The sequence below is a fragment of the Orcinus orca genome, chromosome 2 (genome assembly GCF_937001465.1).
Source record: "Orcinus orca chromosome 2, mOrcOrc1.1, whole genome shotgun sequence".
NCBI classification, from domain to species: domain Eukaryota; kingdom Metazoa; phylum Chordata; class Mammalia; order Artiodactyla; family Delphinidae; genus Orcinus; species Orcinus orca.
Window position 1 is genome coordinate 148,527,566 of NC_064560.1, and position 15,963 is coordinate 148,543,528.

The following is a 15,963-nucleotide window of genomic DNA, read 5'->3' on the forward strand; positions in this document are numbered from 1 at the left end:
ACTCTTCTCAGTGATATATTGTCCGTTAGTCTCAGTTAAAAGAGCAATGATTATTTATGGTTGACCAGGAAGTAATAACTGCAAGTAGGCTATTAGAAATCCAGGACAAATCATTTTTGAATCTGGATTTCCAAAAGAAGGAATAAAACTAAGACTGTAATTTGTAAAAACCAGTGACTATAAATGCACCCCAGTTTAACAGATGAATGAGTGTCTTAGAATAATATTTGCAAAGAGGAAGGGTTTTAGATACAGGCAGCAACTCTCTAATGAGGTAGTTCACCTAGCCATCACTAATTAGTCATGTCTGGAACAGATATTTTTGCCTAGATTTTAGTAAGCAGCATGATTGTGTCCTGCTGAGAGGGGACCCAAGTGACAGACCTAATACCTGCAACCTTCAACCATCTGAGGAAGCAGAGAAATGGCATAGGTATCAAAGTGGTAAATATTTGAGAACATGGAAGAAATGGAGAACTGCCTTCTCTTTGAAATAAGCAGAACAAAACTAGCAGAACAAGTAGGCATTCACTGACAATAAAGAGCATAAGAATAACAACTGTGAAGTTAAAAGTATATTGAAATTATCTTGGGATTCAGCATAAATATGCAGAAAGTTTGAGAGGGAGCTCTAAGGTAGCCAGCCTCAAAAATAAGGTAAATACATAGTTTACTCATTAAAGTAATTCAATATATTGATCCTGGAATTATTTATTTAAAAACCATTTTAAATATGCCTGTTCCAAGGTAAATCAGGAGAAAAAAAAGTCCATGAAATATATTCGAAATAGAGAGTAAGTAAAATCATACCTCATCAACTAAAGGGAAGAATTAGAGTTGAGCTAATTCTCTTTGTAATGAGAGTAATCTCATAATAAGTAAGATGGTTTGGCAATTGTGTGGAGATTTATTTCCTTCATAGTTTAGGCCGTAGTGAACCCATGACTATTCTCACAGCTTTCTAATTGCTTTTCCAGTCCATATTCTGTTTCTCAATAATTTTACCCACACTTATAAGATTTATTTTTCCAAATCATATATCGCACTATGCTTGTTGTCTGCACAAAATCCGTAATAATTCCGCCCTGACTACTAAATAGCTAAGCTTTCACAACATTGCAAAGGTCTCCCTGCAGAGTGGCGAAGCAGGCAAACTATGTGTCCAGCTTCCCAGGTTAGTATTTTGGCTTCACTACTTATCAGTTATGATATGATGGGCATGGTAATTAAAATTCTCTGTATTTTAGTTTCCTTATCTATAAAAAACAGGATAACAATTTTAATGAGTGCAAATATTTATTGTGAACATTAAGAGAAATAATCCATCATGTGTTAGGAATAGTGGCCTGGTCCATTATGATTACTTCATAAATATTAGCTATTACTTTATTATTGATAATATTGCTGCTCTTTGAAATTCAAAGTAACCTAAGATTATGTGTGTCTACCATCTGATAGAAGATTTTATATATGTTATCTCATTTAACTTGAACTACATATTTCTGAATTAGAAATTATTATTCCTATTTTACAGATGAGGAGAGCAAGATCTAGACATTTTAAGTGACTTCTGTAAATTCTTACAGTGACTGACTGCTACAACCAAATTCCCACCCAGGTTTCCTAACTTCATGTTGAGGGCATTTTTTGCTGCATAAGAGTTTTCCTTTCTGGGCTTGTCACCTACTGCTCCACTGTGAAGAATATGGAGTAATAATGTTGGCTATGAATTTGAACACCAGCATAACCAGTTACTTGTAATTCATACAAACTCACTGAGGTTCAGTTTTCTCGACTGTGAAAGATGGATAATGATGCTCATTTTTATAAATTTATTAAAAGGATTACTTCACTTAAATAAGTATAGTAGCTGGTATATATCATGTGCACAATTTTGTTACTTTATATGAAAATATTTACACTTTTATTTTGTTAAATTTATCTTAAGACCATATTATCCTCATATCTTGCATTTTACTTCCTCATTACCAGTGCTTTAATCTTCCCTATGCTTATCTCTGTCTATTGAAAATGTACACTTCTTTCATAGAGAAACATTTCCCTTTGTCCCAAAGCATTGCCTTATCCTCCAAATAGACAGAGATCCACAATCCCTTGCCAATCTCTGTGGAGCTAGATATGCTTCACCATTCAGAATTTTGTCTTACTTTAGAAAGTTAAAAGAGGGTATGTCTTGTATATTATGTAACATCCCCAGGAAAGAACTGAAACAGAATCCCATAATTAAACATAGTAATATTTTTGCTGTAAATAGTACATATATTCACACTCATTTGGATAAATAAAGACTATACATATGTTCATATCAGTTCAGGCCAGATATTCTAACACATGTAGATCAGGTTAGCATGTGTTGGCAGATAATCACGTTTAAAACAATTTTGTGTTCAGTTGTTTTGATTTTAGAATTGCACATAAAGAATTGTAGATCTGCGTGAATTCCTTCCACCCACCGCCCTTACCAGGTTTGTTAGGTTCCTTCTCGAGGTTATGTGGTATTCTGTCTAGTATGATTGCATATTTACTCATCTTAGCCTTTGTTATTCTTAAGGTTTCTAAGGGCAGGAAGTGTGTCTTCATATTTGTATGTTTTTCAGGATCAAGGATGTTCTTAAATCCTACTAGGTGTGTTAGGCATACTTTATAAACAAGAAACTATCACCAATATTCCAAATGTGTAGATAGTGCTAAAAGCACTTGTCTTCCGAGTATGGCAATGCTTCTTTTCACTGTCATTAATATATACTGAGGCATTATTCAAGCAAATTTCTTTGGGAAGAAGCAGAGTAAATTATACTGGTATTAATTTCCAAGAAGACCTCATAAAGAACTTAACCTATTGATGGTCTGCCTGAATTAAGATTCTAGAGGAGGTAGGTAATGCACCCAAATTTCAATATAAATTTGGGAAATTAGGACATGATGGGGGAACATTCTTAGCATCTTATTTTGCAATTTGCTGGTAAGCCGTTTAAAAGTCAATGATGATACTCTTTGACTAAAATTGATTTCATGCTATGTGTTTGTGAACCTTTTTCTTCTGAGTTACGATTTACTTTTGAATAAACATAGTAATTCTTTCCATCTCACCTATATGTTGTCCATACATGTGATAAAAGAAGCTGAGACAATATGCAGTGTTCGTGGGTCCATAAGGGTTTTTGGGAGCTATGCTGAAAACAGGGCTGAGAAGTCGAGCCTTTTCTCCTTCCAATCTGGGTCTAGATGTCTCAATGTACATATAAAAACCTTAAAAAAGACAAAATAAAATGTTTAAGCAAATTATTATTAGGCAACATGAAATTTAAAGTCACTGAGAAGTTTTAGAGTTTTCATGCAAAGTAAAGATTGATAGGAGAGTCTGCATCTCATTTATAAAATGTATATATACAAACATAATATAAAGAATAAATAATCTATATAAAGATAAAATTGTTTAAAATGTATAAAAACTTGAGAAAAAATTGGAATTTTAGACTTGAATTATCAAAAAAAAATTCCTAAACTCTATATATGTCAGTGAGTTCTGAGTGAAAATTAATGATTACAGACTTTGGAAATATCTGAATTATTTGTATGGTACATAAAAATTTCATGTTTTATTCCAAAATCTTCAAATCTATTGCTAAACATTATCTTGCATTTCATATTAACAGCATTTCTAACAAGTCCAAGGCTGGAGTATGATTGTTATGAACACAACATTTCATACCCTCATACCTTCTTTGGAGCCACTACGATCAGCGTTAGGTCCAGTGTTTGGAGTATATTTTGTATTTCTTGTTGCAGTACTTTGCTTTGTCCAGTCAAAATTGTCTGTATCATCTTGGGTAAACAAACAAATGTTACCATCTTCAAATCCACAGTGAAATTCTCCTGTTGACAAATTTTAATTAAAATAATTAAGATAAATTAAATGAATACAAATATTGCAATATTCTTATAAGAAAAAATTAAAACATTATACAGCAATAATAATGCAAGATTGCAATAATGGCACCATAGCCAAAATAATGCACAAGATGATGACTAAACTTAAAACTATTTCAATTTTAATGAAAATGAAAAATAATCTTGATATGTAAAGCAGTCTCTTATTTAATAATTTGAACCCAAACCATTTTCTTCTGAAATATCCAGATAATTGAAATTAAAGAATACAATGCATGCTTGTATTATGGCTGAAGAATTTCCCCAACTTTCATTGTTCAAGTATAGGTACAATCCAAACAAAACTGTCAATTAGAAAAAGATCTTTATTAATTTACCCAACAGCACTTTAAAGCTGTATACCTTGAGGTTACAATTTTTCACTCCATGTCTCGAGATGCTTTCACGTATACCCATTTGCACAAATGGAAGTTTACTTAGGGGAAGATAATGGCAAATTATTTTTAAAAGTAGTTATCTTTCATGCTTTATTTGAATGTAGATTTGCCAGGTGCTTGAAATTCACTAGAAATAAAGTAATGAAGAGAACTTTATGAAGACCCTGTGGAAGGACTGGGATTTCTTGGATGCCAGCCACATGCTGAGTTAAGGCCCAACAACAAGTTCACTGAGAGCTTTCCTTAAGTGTCCCTGAAATGAGGGTGGTAGTAATATTTCTAGGTATCAAAAGGTTTTCTTACTGGGATGGACCCTGCTTGAAACAGGGGGGTAAATAATGGAGTTTATAATCTCCACCAGATACAAAATTAAAATTATCCTTAATGAAAAAAAAAAACCCACGTAGTTTATATTATTTCATTCAAACTTATAAGAACTCTATGAAAATACAGAAATGCTAACTCATGAGGCTCATGTAGGAGAAAGCTTTGGCTAATTCCAGCTAGTAAATAATGAAGTCAAAACTGAGTACAGATTCCCTGCAATTCATAAAGATATAAACATCTAAATAATAAAAACTCCCATTTTTTTCCCCCTGCAATGGGTTACATTTATCAGATATTCCTGGGAGTGGAGCCCTTGAAGTTGGGATCATGCCTTTGAATTAATCCGTGTGTTTCTATACACTAACAATGAACTATCAGAAAGGGGAATTAAGAAAACGATCTCATTTTCAGTAGCATCAAAAAGAATGAAATACTTAGGAATAAACTTAGCTAAAGAGATGAAAGACTTGTACATTGAAAACTATGAAACATTAATGAAAGAAATTAAAGAAGACAAAAATAAATGGAAAGATGTCTCGTGTTCTTGGATTGGAAGAATTAATATTGTTAAAATTTCTATACTACCCAAAGTGATCTATATATTCAATGCAATCCCTATGACAATGCCAGTGGCATGTTTTTTTTTTTAATAGAAATAGAAAATATTCCTAAAATTCTTATTGAACCACAAAAGACCCCAAATTGCCAACACAATTAGAAGGAGGAAAAACAATGCTGGAAACATCACACTTACTGATTTTAAAATATATTGTAAAGCTACAGTAATCAAAAGAGTATAGTAGTTTTATACTATTGGTGGCAATGTAAATTGGTACAGCTATTATGGAAAACAGTATGAAGGTTCCTAAAAAAACCTAAATACAGAACTACCATATTATCCAGCAATACCTCTTAAGAATATATAACCAAAGGAAATGAAATGAGTACCTCAAAGAGATATGTACATTCACATGTTCACTGAAGTATTATTTCCAATATATGAGAAATAGAAACAACCTAAGTGTCCATTAATGGACTGTATTTACTTTTAATCTTCTCATGACAACTGTTTTTAAACATTTCTACTGGAAGTGCAGTCAGAGTACTTACCTTCAAAAGAATTATAATCAATATAGTAACTAATTAGCAATAGTACCCTGGGTAGAAGCCAGGGAGAACCTGATTTATGCCATTAATTCATCTTGAAACTGTCATGTATTTGTTCTTTTAGCAAATGATCATTGAACACCTGCTAAATATGAGATGCTGTGATAGACACAAAGATAGTGAGATGTAGAGAGAAATTAGAAACAGATTTAGTTCTTAAGTATCTTACAGTCTACTGGAGGATATGAGAAAATCAAAAATAGCTTCCACATAGATGAAGATAAATTGTTATGGAAAATCAAAATGAGGGAATAATTAATGGAGGAAGAAGTATTTGTGCTAAACATTATAAGAAAAATGAACCTCAAAGAGTTGGTAATAATATCCACATTAAAGGGTCATTGTGATGACTAAATGAACTTTTATGCACTGAAACAAGATGTGAACAATAAAGATCTATAAAAATATTCAGTATTAGTATTTGGATATGCAAAAGTGGAGTAAAAGAGGATCTTTGGTAAGAAATACAGCAAGAACAGGGGTTACAGAATTTGGTCTTTGTTACATAATCAGTTAAAGGCCATTGCAGAAAAGAGAATACAGTAAAATGAGAAAAAAGATTTGGACATTTTCTTCACTAAGTATAGGAAATTGAGAATGTTGAATGGATATGTGTAAGAGTATAAAGGTGGCTATTCTCTTTTGTTAGACAAGAACAATATATTGCTAGACACAAAATAGAAGACAAAAAATCAATTCTTAATTTTAAAATGAAACATTATCAAGAGGATGGTGCTCAGATTATCTTCTTCTTCATAGAAGATTGGGATATACAATAATGATCCATGAAAATTCTTGCTTAAACCATTCAAATACTAACTTTCTAAGTAAATATAATATTTCATGAGTGGAATGTAGAAATCAAAGAATGAAAATTAAAGAAACAAATAATAGCAATACAAATAATATGCAATGCCACAAAAGAAACAACAGTTTATTATTTGTAGTTTACACAGTTAACATTTGTTAACTGTGTAAACTACAGTTACACAAATAACAAATGTTAAGCATGTTGGGGAAATGGCTCCATATTTAGGAAAAGTCAATTATCAACATTAAATTATTTGTCTTTACACCCATATCTTTTGAAATTTAAAATTTACAATTATGTCAGTTTTACTGTTTCCAAGCCATTCTATTTTAAACCAAATATGAACAGTTGCTAAATAAACTTTGTATGTTTATGCATTTTCTATTTTTCTTAATTGTCAAATACAGTGCCATTTTTAAAGTGAAAATATACTTACTCAAATGAGGATTAACAGGAGCTACAAGAAAAGCAAAAAATAATGTTAGCGTGGCTTGAATGTCTTTTATAAATCAAAGTCTAATCAGTGTCTCATAGTGCCTAACCAAAACTTAATGATCTCGCCCACTGTGGCCATGGAGAATTATATCTGCAATCCATTTTGTTCTAGAGGATTGAATAGAATCTACTTTGTAGCTCAGCAGTAACAGCCTCAAAGTACCCAAAAGATCAATGCTAAATAGCTGTGGGATTTGTTCATTTTCCAAGGAATGGAGTTGCTGATCTTTTATATCTTAACCAGTGCTAAACAAAACCGAGAAATCAAAACTGAGGCTGACAACCTATAATCTAGATGTTTAACAATGAATGCAATTATCCAACAGAGATTACACTTTAGTTTTTTTCTTGCTGTTATCTACTTCTGGTGAAACTAAAGCAATCCTCATACCATGTCATTATGTGTGTCCCAAAACAAATAGCTACTATGATGCTGCTTTAATTACATTTACACACACACACATATACATGCACACAACACACACAGTCTTCAAATGCTAAGCAATGCATTTGTATTTTTGTGTACCAGAATAAATACTTATCTCAAAAAACTAATTGTGTTTGCAATATAAGTGCCAATTGACTTCTACCTGAAGAGGAATGAATACTTTAAATATTACTGAAACAGCAACAAAAATATGTCTAACCTAAGAGACAAAATGGTAGCTGTATATATCGATTAGGCATTTATCACTCTGAGAGAAAATTCCATTCTGGATAAAAGAAAGCATTATTGCAGTCTCCCAAGATTACAATAGACAGTTAATCTAACCTCCAGAAGGTTGTCTACTTTGTTGTTAATTCCTAGTATTTGCCATTAACCACTTTCGTTAAACTTGGACATACTAGTAAAGTATGATAGTCAAAAATACACACACATGCATGAAATAAGTTCATATATAATTGCTAAATTTAGTACACTGAGATCAATTTTAACAAAGTGATTAGTTTCTCAATAAATTACTTTTTACTATTTCTACATTGAGAAGACAGACTATTCCCATTATTTTAGTTGTTCTAATTGTTCATTCCCCATTGTAAATTATGAAATGAATAACACAGAGAAGGGACTATACATTTATTAGTTCCACTGAAGGGGAGAAAAAAAATTCCCTTTCTTGCAAAGTATCGGTATATTTTAATTTGAAAATTAATTGTTAAAAATTAAAATTATTTCATAATTAGAATAATATGAAGTTACAATTTTGATATATTGTCTTTGAAAGAAGTAAGCATCTTTAAATTATAATTTAGTTCTAAGAAATGTCACAGCTACATGTAACCTGTGACCAGACTGAATTTTGAGACTTCTCCTACAATATTTTAGTCACCAAATTCACTATAAATATCGCAATTAACCTTGTGAAAATTTGCCATTCTAAATTTGAAATATTGCAGTGAGTCTATTTTTCTTTTTTCAAACTAGCATGTCAAATTTCTTATAATAGACGCCTATATACATTATATGCTTATATACACTAAAGTATACTTTACCCAAGTCCATAGTATATAGAAGTTATTTTTAATTAAAATGTTTAAGATTTTAATAAGCATGCCTAAGATATAAAGATAATTAAAGAAAGTTGGAACTAAACATAATATCTATTTTCCAGATTTATTTTTCATTTCATTTGTTACCTCAGAGTTTTCAATAAGAGCTACTGAGTTTATGAAGATTTTTTTCTATATCTCTGTAAGACAAGTTCTAATAATTTCTAAACTTAGCAAATAAGTAAAGATTTCTGTCATTGAGGAGTGAGCCCTAGTTTTAGTCAGAGTTAGTCATTTCATAGTTGTTTAACTCTACAGGACACGAACTTTCTGGGTCTTAATATCTTCATCTTTTAAAGGAATGGATAGTAATGCATGGTTTCCAATGCCCCTCCATATTACATAGTTTACAGTTTTACAACTTAGGGGCAGGGAGCATAAATACTAGTTAGGAGGAGATAATTCATATTTTATAAAAACGTATGACACTAAAAATTTAGAAAAATATACTGGGATGTTATCTAGTTGTCTGCTCGATGGAATCATGAAGGTGATTACAGAATAACAATTGCTCTTCTGCAATAATAGTTATATCACTAACAAGAAAATGTACATTTTTAAAAGAATCATATTCAAGAAAATATACACAGTGATTCTAATGCTTTTACATTCCTTGATCTTGTATGAATATTCCACTATACATTATATATTTCAACTTTTTAATGAAAATTGAATATATAATGCCCAATGTGTACTCTGACTGATGAGAGTGAAGAAAAGTGACTTCACAACTCTAATGAGTTTTTAGTAATTTCACTTTATTTTTTTACTTCTGACAGTATTCACTGTTACCCTCTTAAGTAGGAAAAAATACTTAATGCTAAACAGAATGGAGAACCTCAGCTGCAAAAAACCTTAACAATCAATAATAAAAAGAATAATATTCCACTGAAGTAATGAAACACATATGAAATATTTTGCCAGTGACTTATTCAACCTTGAGAAATACATTGATGATTTTAGAGCTAGGCTTTGAATATTATAAATTTCAACCGAAAAGATGTACATAAATTTCAACTGATAAAATATTAATCTGTCAGGTATATGTTAAAAATAATATATCTAATCACCATGATTTCTATTTGAACTATTAGAAAGTTTTTGACCAACTTTGTTTCACAGGTTTATACTATTTTCTACTTTTAAGTAGGACATTTAAATAGTAAAGAAATATTAAATGCATATTGTTTATAAATGCAAACTATCACTAACATATACACATTAACATTAGTGATCTAAAAGAAAAAAATGACCAAAAAAAAATCAACTAAGATGTCATTCAATAGGTGAATGGATAAACGAACTGTGTTACATCTACACAATGGGATATTATTCAACAATAGAAAGAAATGAGCTACCTAGCCACAAAAAGATATGGAAAAACTTTAAATGTGTATTGCTAAGTACAATAAACCAGTTTCTAAAGGTTATATGTTGTATGATTCCAAATACCCAGCGTTCTGGAAAAGGCAAAACTATAGATATAATAAGATCTGTGGTTGTCAGTGTTGGAGGAGGGATGGAAGGATAAATAGGTGGAGCACAGAGGAATTTTAGAGCAGTGAAAATATTCTGGATGATACTGTAATGGTGGATAAATAACATTACACAGTTGTTAAAATTCATATAAATGTACAACACAAATAATGACCCCCCAATGTAAACTACTGACTTTAATAATGTATCAATATTTGTTAATCAGTTGTAAGAAATGTGCCACATTAATGTAGGATGTTATACGGGAAACTGTGACGGGGGAGAAGGCATATATGGGAACACCCTGCACTTCCTACTCAATTTTCTGTAAACTTAAAACTGCTCTAAAAAATGAAAAAAACTTAAAATTCAATCACATTTCCTAATTTCTTAATGATATTAATTTTAAAATCATCAAGAATTTGAAAAAAAATGTATAAATACTGCTTCACAACTATGCGATAGAAAATAAAAAGACATTGTGACATTATCAGCTAGGTTCAATGTTAATTAAACATTTTTCTATATCTCTATTTATAACCAAATATTACAATTTATGATGATTAAGTATTGTGGGATTTTTTTTTTTACTTGGCTAATGACCCAGAAAGTCAATATGTTAAGTTTTGTTTTGTGGCTAAATTTGGTAGATAGTTACAACCTTCTAGAGAGTTTAGTATGCAAATAAATACTTTTAAATGAAAAGCTACTTACCACTATATTTGATGACACGAATTGTTGAATCTCCTTCTCCAAATTTGGTGAGAGGAGTCAGTCGGACTTCATAAGCCTCTGGTTTAATTAGCTCAGTCAAGTTATATGTAATTAATTCTCCCTTTTGAATATTCCCATTTATTTTAATCTCCTGTTCCCACCATCGCTGCTGTCCAGCCTGAAATTAAAAGAATTATATAGTAATGTTCCTGGTATTTTTAACTGTGTGCTGGTCATGTGGCTAAAAATACTACTGCTGGGGATTCTTTGGGGCCTAGGACAAAGTTATATTCCGTTAGAGATGTACCTTTGTTTCTGATATGCTCCTAGGGGCATCAATAGTATGGTTCACTTTTACTTTGAATATGAAGCCCTTTGGTGTCACAGATTAAAGTGGAGATGATTCCTTGCTTTGGGCAGGCCTTGGGTTTTCAATCCTGTCTGCCTCACCACTGCCAAACTATAAAAAAGTTCAAGTTTGTCTGGGTTGGTTAATAGCTGAGGACAAAAGCAATTTGGGTGGGAAATCCCATTTATTACTTTGATTTTCCATTGTCCCTTAGATTTTTACCTAAGGGGTGTGTGTGTGTGTGTGTGTGTGTGTGTGTGTGTGTGTGTGCGCGCGCCTGCACTATATATATATATATATACATACATACATACATACACACACTATATATGTTAATGGGTATATATATATACACACATAGTCATATATTTATATATTTGCTTGTTTTCTGAGGGTGGGTTAATCCTAATTATATAGCTTAGCCTGCTATATTTCTGGAAATGAAAATCTCAAGTATGTGCTATTAGCACAGCATTAGACAAATGACAAATAAAATAATGAAATGGAACAGAAAGCCCATATATAGATTTGTGGGGTTGTTCACATAGAAGACATGAAAATATAAACCACTCAATTGGTTATGTATATTAAAAAAAAACATAAATGTAATCCCTATCACATATCTTATAAGGAAAAGAAAAAAAAAAAGAAAAGGCAGTCTCAGGAGGATCAAATACTTAAATTTAAAAGGCAAAAGTTAAATCATTTAGAAAAAACACAGAAGAATGTCGTTATGACCTCAGGTAAGGTGTTACTTTCTTAGGATAGAAAAGCACAATTAGTAAAGGAAAAGATTGATAAATTAGCCAATCTTAAATTTGAAATTAATATTAAATTTAAAATTTTAGCATAAAAATTTCTTCTCATCAGTGCTCCTCATTAAACAGGTAAAATAAAGGCAGAGGCTTGAAAAAAGATATTTAGAACAAATACAGTTAATCAGAATATATTAAAAACTCCTATAACTAAATAAGAAAAAGAATTCAATAGCAAAATGAGCCTAATAAGAACAGGTATTTTGAATGAGCAAGCCCAAAAAACTAATTAGAGAAAAGTCTCAGCCTCACGGTGAATCAAGGAAGTGAAAATTAAAGCCACAATATTATTTCCCAGATAAATGCTTATAAAGATAACAACATTAAGGTTTGTTGCAAATATAAAACAATGAGAATCTTTATACCTGTCAAGAACCTGGAGCAGCAGAGGGTGGATGGGTAAGATTTTAGTCTACTTACAAGCTAACAAGTTAGCCTGCAACAGTATCATGGGCACAAGCAGAACAACCCAGACTACTGAGTCAGAGAAAAGGATTCATGACACAGCAGACAGTACAAGCTTTACTTTCAAACTGGTTCCCTTTGCCTCCCAATTCCCACAGGGTGATGCAGAAGTGTCCAATTGGATTTTGCACACGCCTTCTGTTTGTATCACATCTGTAGGACCCTGAGCTTAAGAGACCTTAGTGTTTTATAACTGACAGTACCCAAGCCTGTCTAACCATTGCCCAAGAGGGAGACATTATATTTATTATACTAGATATTAAATGGGCTTTACCTCTGTTCCAGGGGGAGGTCTCTATATTCTAAGGATGTTTGCTATGCAAATAACCTTCAAAAGATAGGCTGGAGTAAAAAAGACAGTGTCTCTGCACATATGTTATGCAAAAAAGCAAGAGACCTACAGAAAACTGTCTTCTAAAAATATAGTCTTTATGAGTATGTAAATTGGTGTAAGTATAGAGAGCATTTGGCAATAAAAACAATATTACGATGAGAACAGATAAACTCGTGTACACAGGAAACAGGAATATTCATGGCATAGAAAACACAGAAAATGATCTAAACATGAGTAAGAGATAGAATTATCAAATTGTATACAATGAACCTAAGCCAAAATACATCACCATGGATGGATTTCACAAAATATTGAGCGAAAATTAATTTTAAAGCAGACATATTATAAAATTTAAGTTCAAAATATGCATTTTGATAAGGGATGCATAGATATGTATTAAAGTATAAAGAAATGCAGAAAATAGTAAATGCTATGTTTAACATACTGGTCACATGGATTAGAAGAGCGTCAAGAGGAGAAGATGCAATTGTGAGGAGATAACAAAGGACTTAACTCTGGTGATTTTTAGTTTTTAGATTGGTAGCAGGTATATAAAAATACTTATATTATTTTTGGCTATGCCTAAAATATTTCTCTTTGTTTTTCAAAGAGAGAATTGAAGAATAAGAGACAGGCAACCGTGAGTTTTCTTAAAACTCTTTCTCCCTTGAATGTTAAGATTGCACTCTTGTATTGATTGCTTCCTCCATCTACATCTGTGGCAACTCATCTGCTTGCTGGGCTGCTTTTCCTTTTCCTGAGTTCTAAGTGTTGATAGTCTCTGGAGTTTTATATTTGGTGTTTTTAATACACTGTGTTAGTGGTTCTCAGTTTTAGGCAAGAATGAAAGTCACAGGACAATCTTGTTAAAACCCAAAATTCCAAGTCTTAACCACCAGTATTTCTTCTTCAATGAAGTCTACAGATATAATTTTTCAGTGAGCTTAGAAATACATTTTTTTTTAAAAAAAGCACCTCCTCCTTTACAGGGTAATTTGGAAGCAGGTGACCCAGGGTCTGTATTTGTTGAGGCACAGCTCAGCCTTGCTAGTTCCACAGCATTACTACTAGTGGTTTCTTCTATACCTCTACACTGATTACTCCTGCTACATCTATTAGTCCTTACTATGTGCCAGTCAGGCACCATGTTAACTGTATTATATCTACTATATTTAATCTACCACAACCCTTAGTAGGTAGGAACTAATACTAGCCCTATTATACAAACTGAGGAAACTGAGGAAGAAGCAAGTTACTGTATCTCTCCTAAGGTTGTCTAGAGAGTAGCAGCTGCAAAATTTGGTTACACCCAAAATGACTCTATCTGGCATCATTTCCTCCTTTGCTTCCCCAGAATTAATTGCTCCCTTGTTTTAACCAGTGTCTTTATATATTTAGTTATAATACACTTAAAAGTACTTTTTTGGCACATAGATTATAAATCAGGAACAATTTCTTATTAATTTTTTTACCTATAGTGTCTGATCATTAACTAGGTAAAGATGTGACAAGATTAAATTCCAGCACACAGTGTATATTTAACTGACCCAATGAGTGCAGCAGAAAATCTAACTTAGTGATAACTGCATACAGTCACTGAATTTACAAACACTAGTGAAAATGGACCTAAAACCTAAATTGACAGAAAGTACTTTACTCATGCATAGCTGATACCAGACACTACAAAGTTTCTATCCGTTTTGGAGACTAAAAATTCTATAAAATAATATAATACAAATGTCAACTCTTTCAATGTCTTTAGATTTTTAAATTATTACATATGAACTAAAGGCAAAGTACTGTTATTTCAGAAGACAAAAGTAGTTTAAACCCACAGGAATATATACATAATAATTTGACATTATACTATTATCTAAAGACATACAAGTTTAATCAAGGTATACTTTTCTGGATGTTAAATATAAGTTTAATACCACTCAATATTTATAGTACATCCCAAGGAGAGACTGGTACTCTGTTGCTATAATGAGATGCTTTACTCAAGTAATTTTAGTTGGCATGTACATTGATGTTGTTACTTATTACAAACTCTGGAGTAGATAACTTCATATGTGTATTAAAAAAGCAATAACTTTGATTCTAAATATTTAATTTAAAGCTATAATGAAAGTATATACTTCAGTAGTTGAAGAATAAGCAATTAAACACTTCATATTGTATCTCAGTGAGCTGTGCAAATGTAAAAATGGAAAACTAAATGCAATGTTTGCAAATACACAAAAGAAAATACAATATTAGTCCACTGTTTGGAGGTAATACCACAAAACCCTCAGAGAAAGTGGGCCTAAAACATAACTACAGATGATAGTTCCAGAACATATCTGGTAAGCATGGTGATATGAAAACAATGTGTAAAGTATTTCTTATCATCTCTATTTGTAAAAAATTTGCATGTAACTTTTTCTGTTCCTAGGAGATATGCTCCTTTCATATAATTTAGAAGACTATTTTCACTATTTGAAGAAGAAATGAGCCATAATTTTTCTGAATGCTAAGATCTGTAACTTGAAACACAGTATCTGGAAATCCTGACTTCTAGAAAGTGAGGCTCAGAACAGTTTTACAGCATGACATGGAGGAGTATTAGAAAGCTATATTCAATAGCAATTGGAGAAAGTATGGATTTTATAAGCACCAATGTGCTTCTCTTAAAAATCGGATATTCTTTATTCTTCTAAAACTGAATTCTACTTACCCCATTTCTGCTGATGAAATACTAATTCTTGCCAATCTAGGTTAAACTTAATACGTTTAAGATTTGAACTTGATAAAGTTAACCCAATCACTTTGTGTACTGGGTACCACCTAGGGAAGTACTTAGGTGGGGCAGGGGCAGAGGAAGCCCATTCCCCAGCCTAAGTGCTCCTGGGGATAACTGTTGCTTGGTTTATCCTGTTTCCTACTGATATTCTCTTGGATTTAGTCAACTTCATCGGGTCTTTCTTGTCCTGTACTAGCATCTTTTGCATTGTTTTTGGAACTGCCTTGGCCAATGGTCAATATTTCTATTCAATCTGCATCTTTCTCAGGCAAATCACAGGTTCTTTTGGTCTAAAAGCTCCATCTCTGCCCTTTTTTAGAGGTTTGAA

At 32.0% G+C, this 15,963-nt stretch overlaps 1 protein-coding gene and 1 long non-coding RNA gene across 2 annotated transcripts in view; one reads left to right on the top strand and one right to left on the bottom strand.

Annotated features, from left to right (window-relative positions):
• The window catches only part of LOC125963682 (uncharacterized), a 159,294-nt gene that overhangs the window by 115,890 nt on the left and 27,441 nt on the right, over positions 1-15,963 (top strand). The gene's annotated exons all lie outside the window — the stretch shown is intronic.
• The window catches only part of MDGA2 (MAM domain containing glycosylphosphatidylinositol anchor 2), an 830,741-nt gene that overhangs the window by 31,885 nt on the left and 782,893 nt on the right, over positions 1-15,963 (bottom strand). Inside the window, exons 11-14 of the mRNA XM_004270015.4 lie at positions 10,891-11,068; positions 7,091-7,111; positions 3,742-3,897; positions 3,112-3,270 (exon numbers count right to left, since the gene is read on the bottom strand). Of these exons, the coding sequence (XP_004270063.2) occupies positions 3,112-3,270; positions 3,742-3,897; positions 7,091-7,111; positions 10,891-11,068 (514 nt within the window). The remainder of the gene's footprint in view (positions 1-3,111; positions 3,271-3,741; positions 3,898-7,090; positions 7,112-10,890; positions 11,069-15,963) is intronic.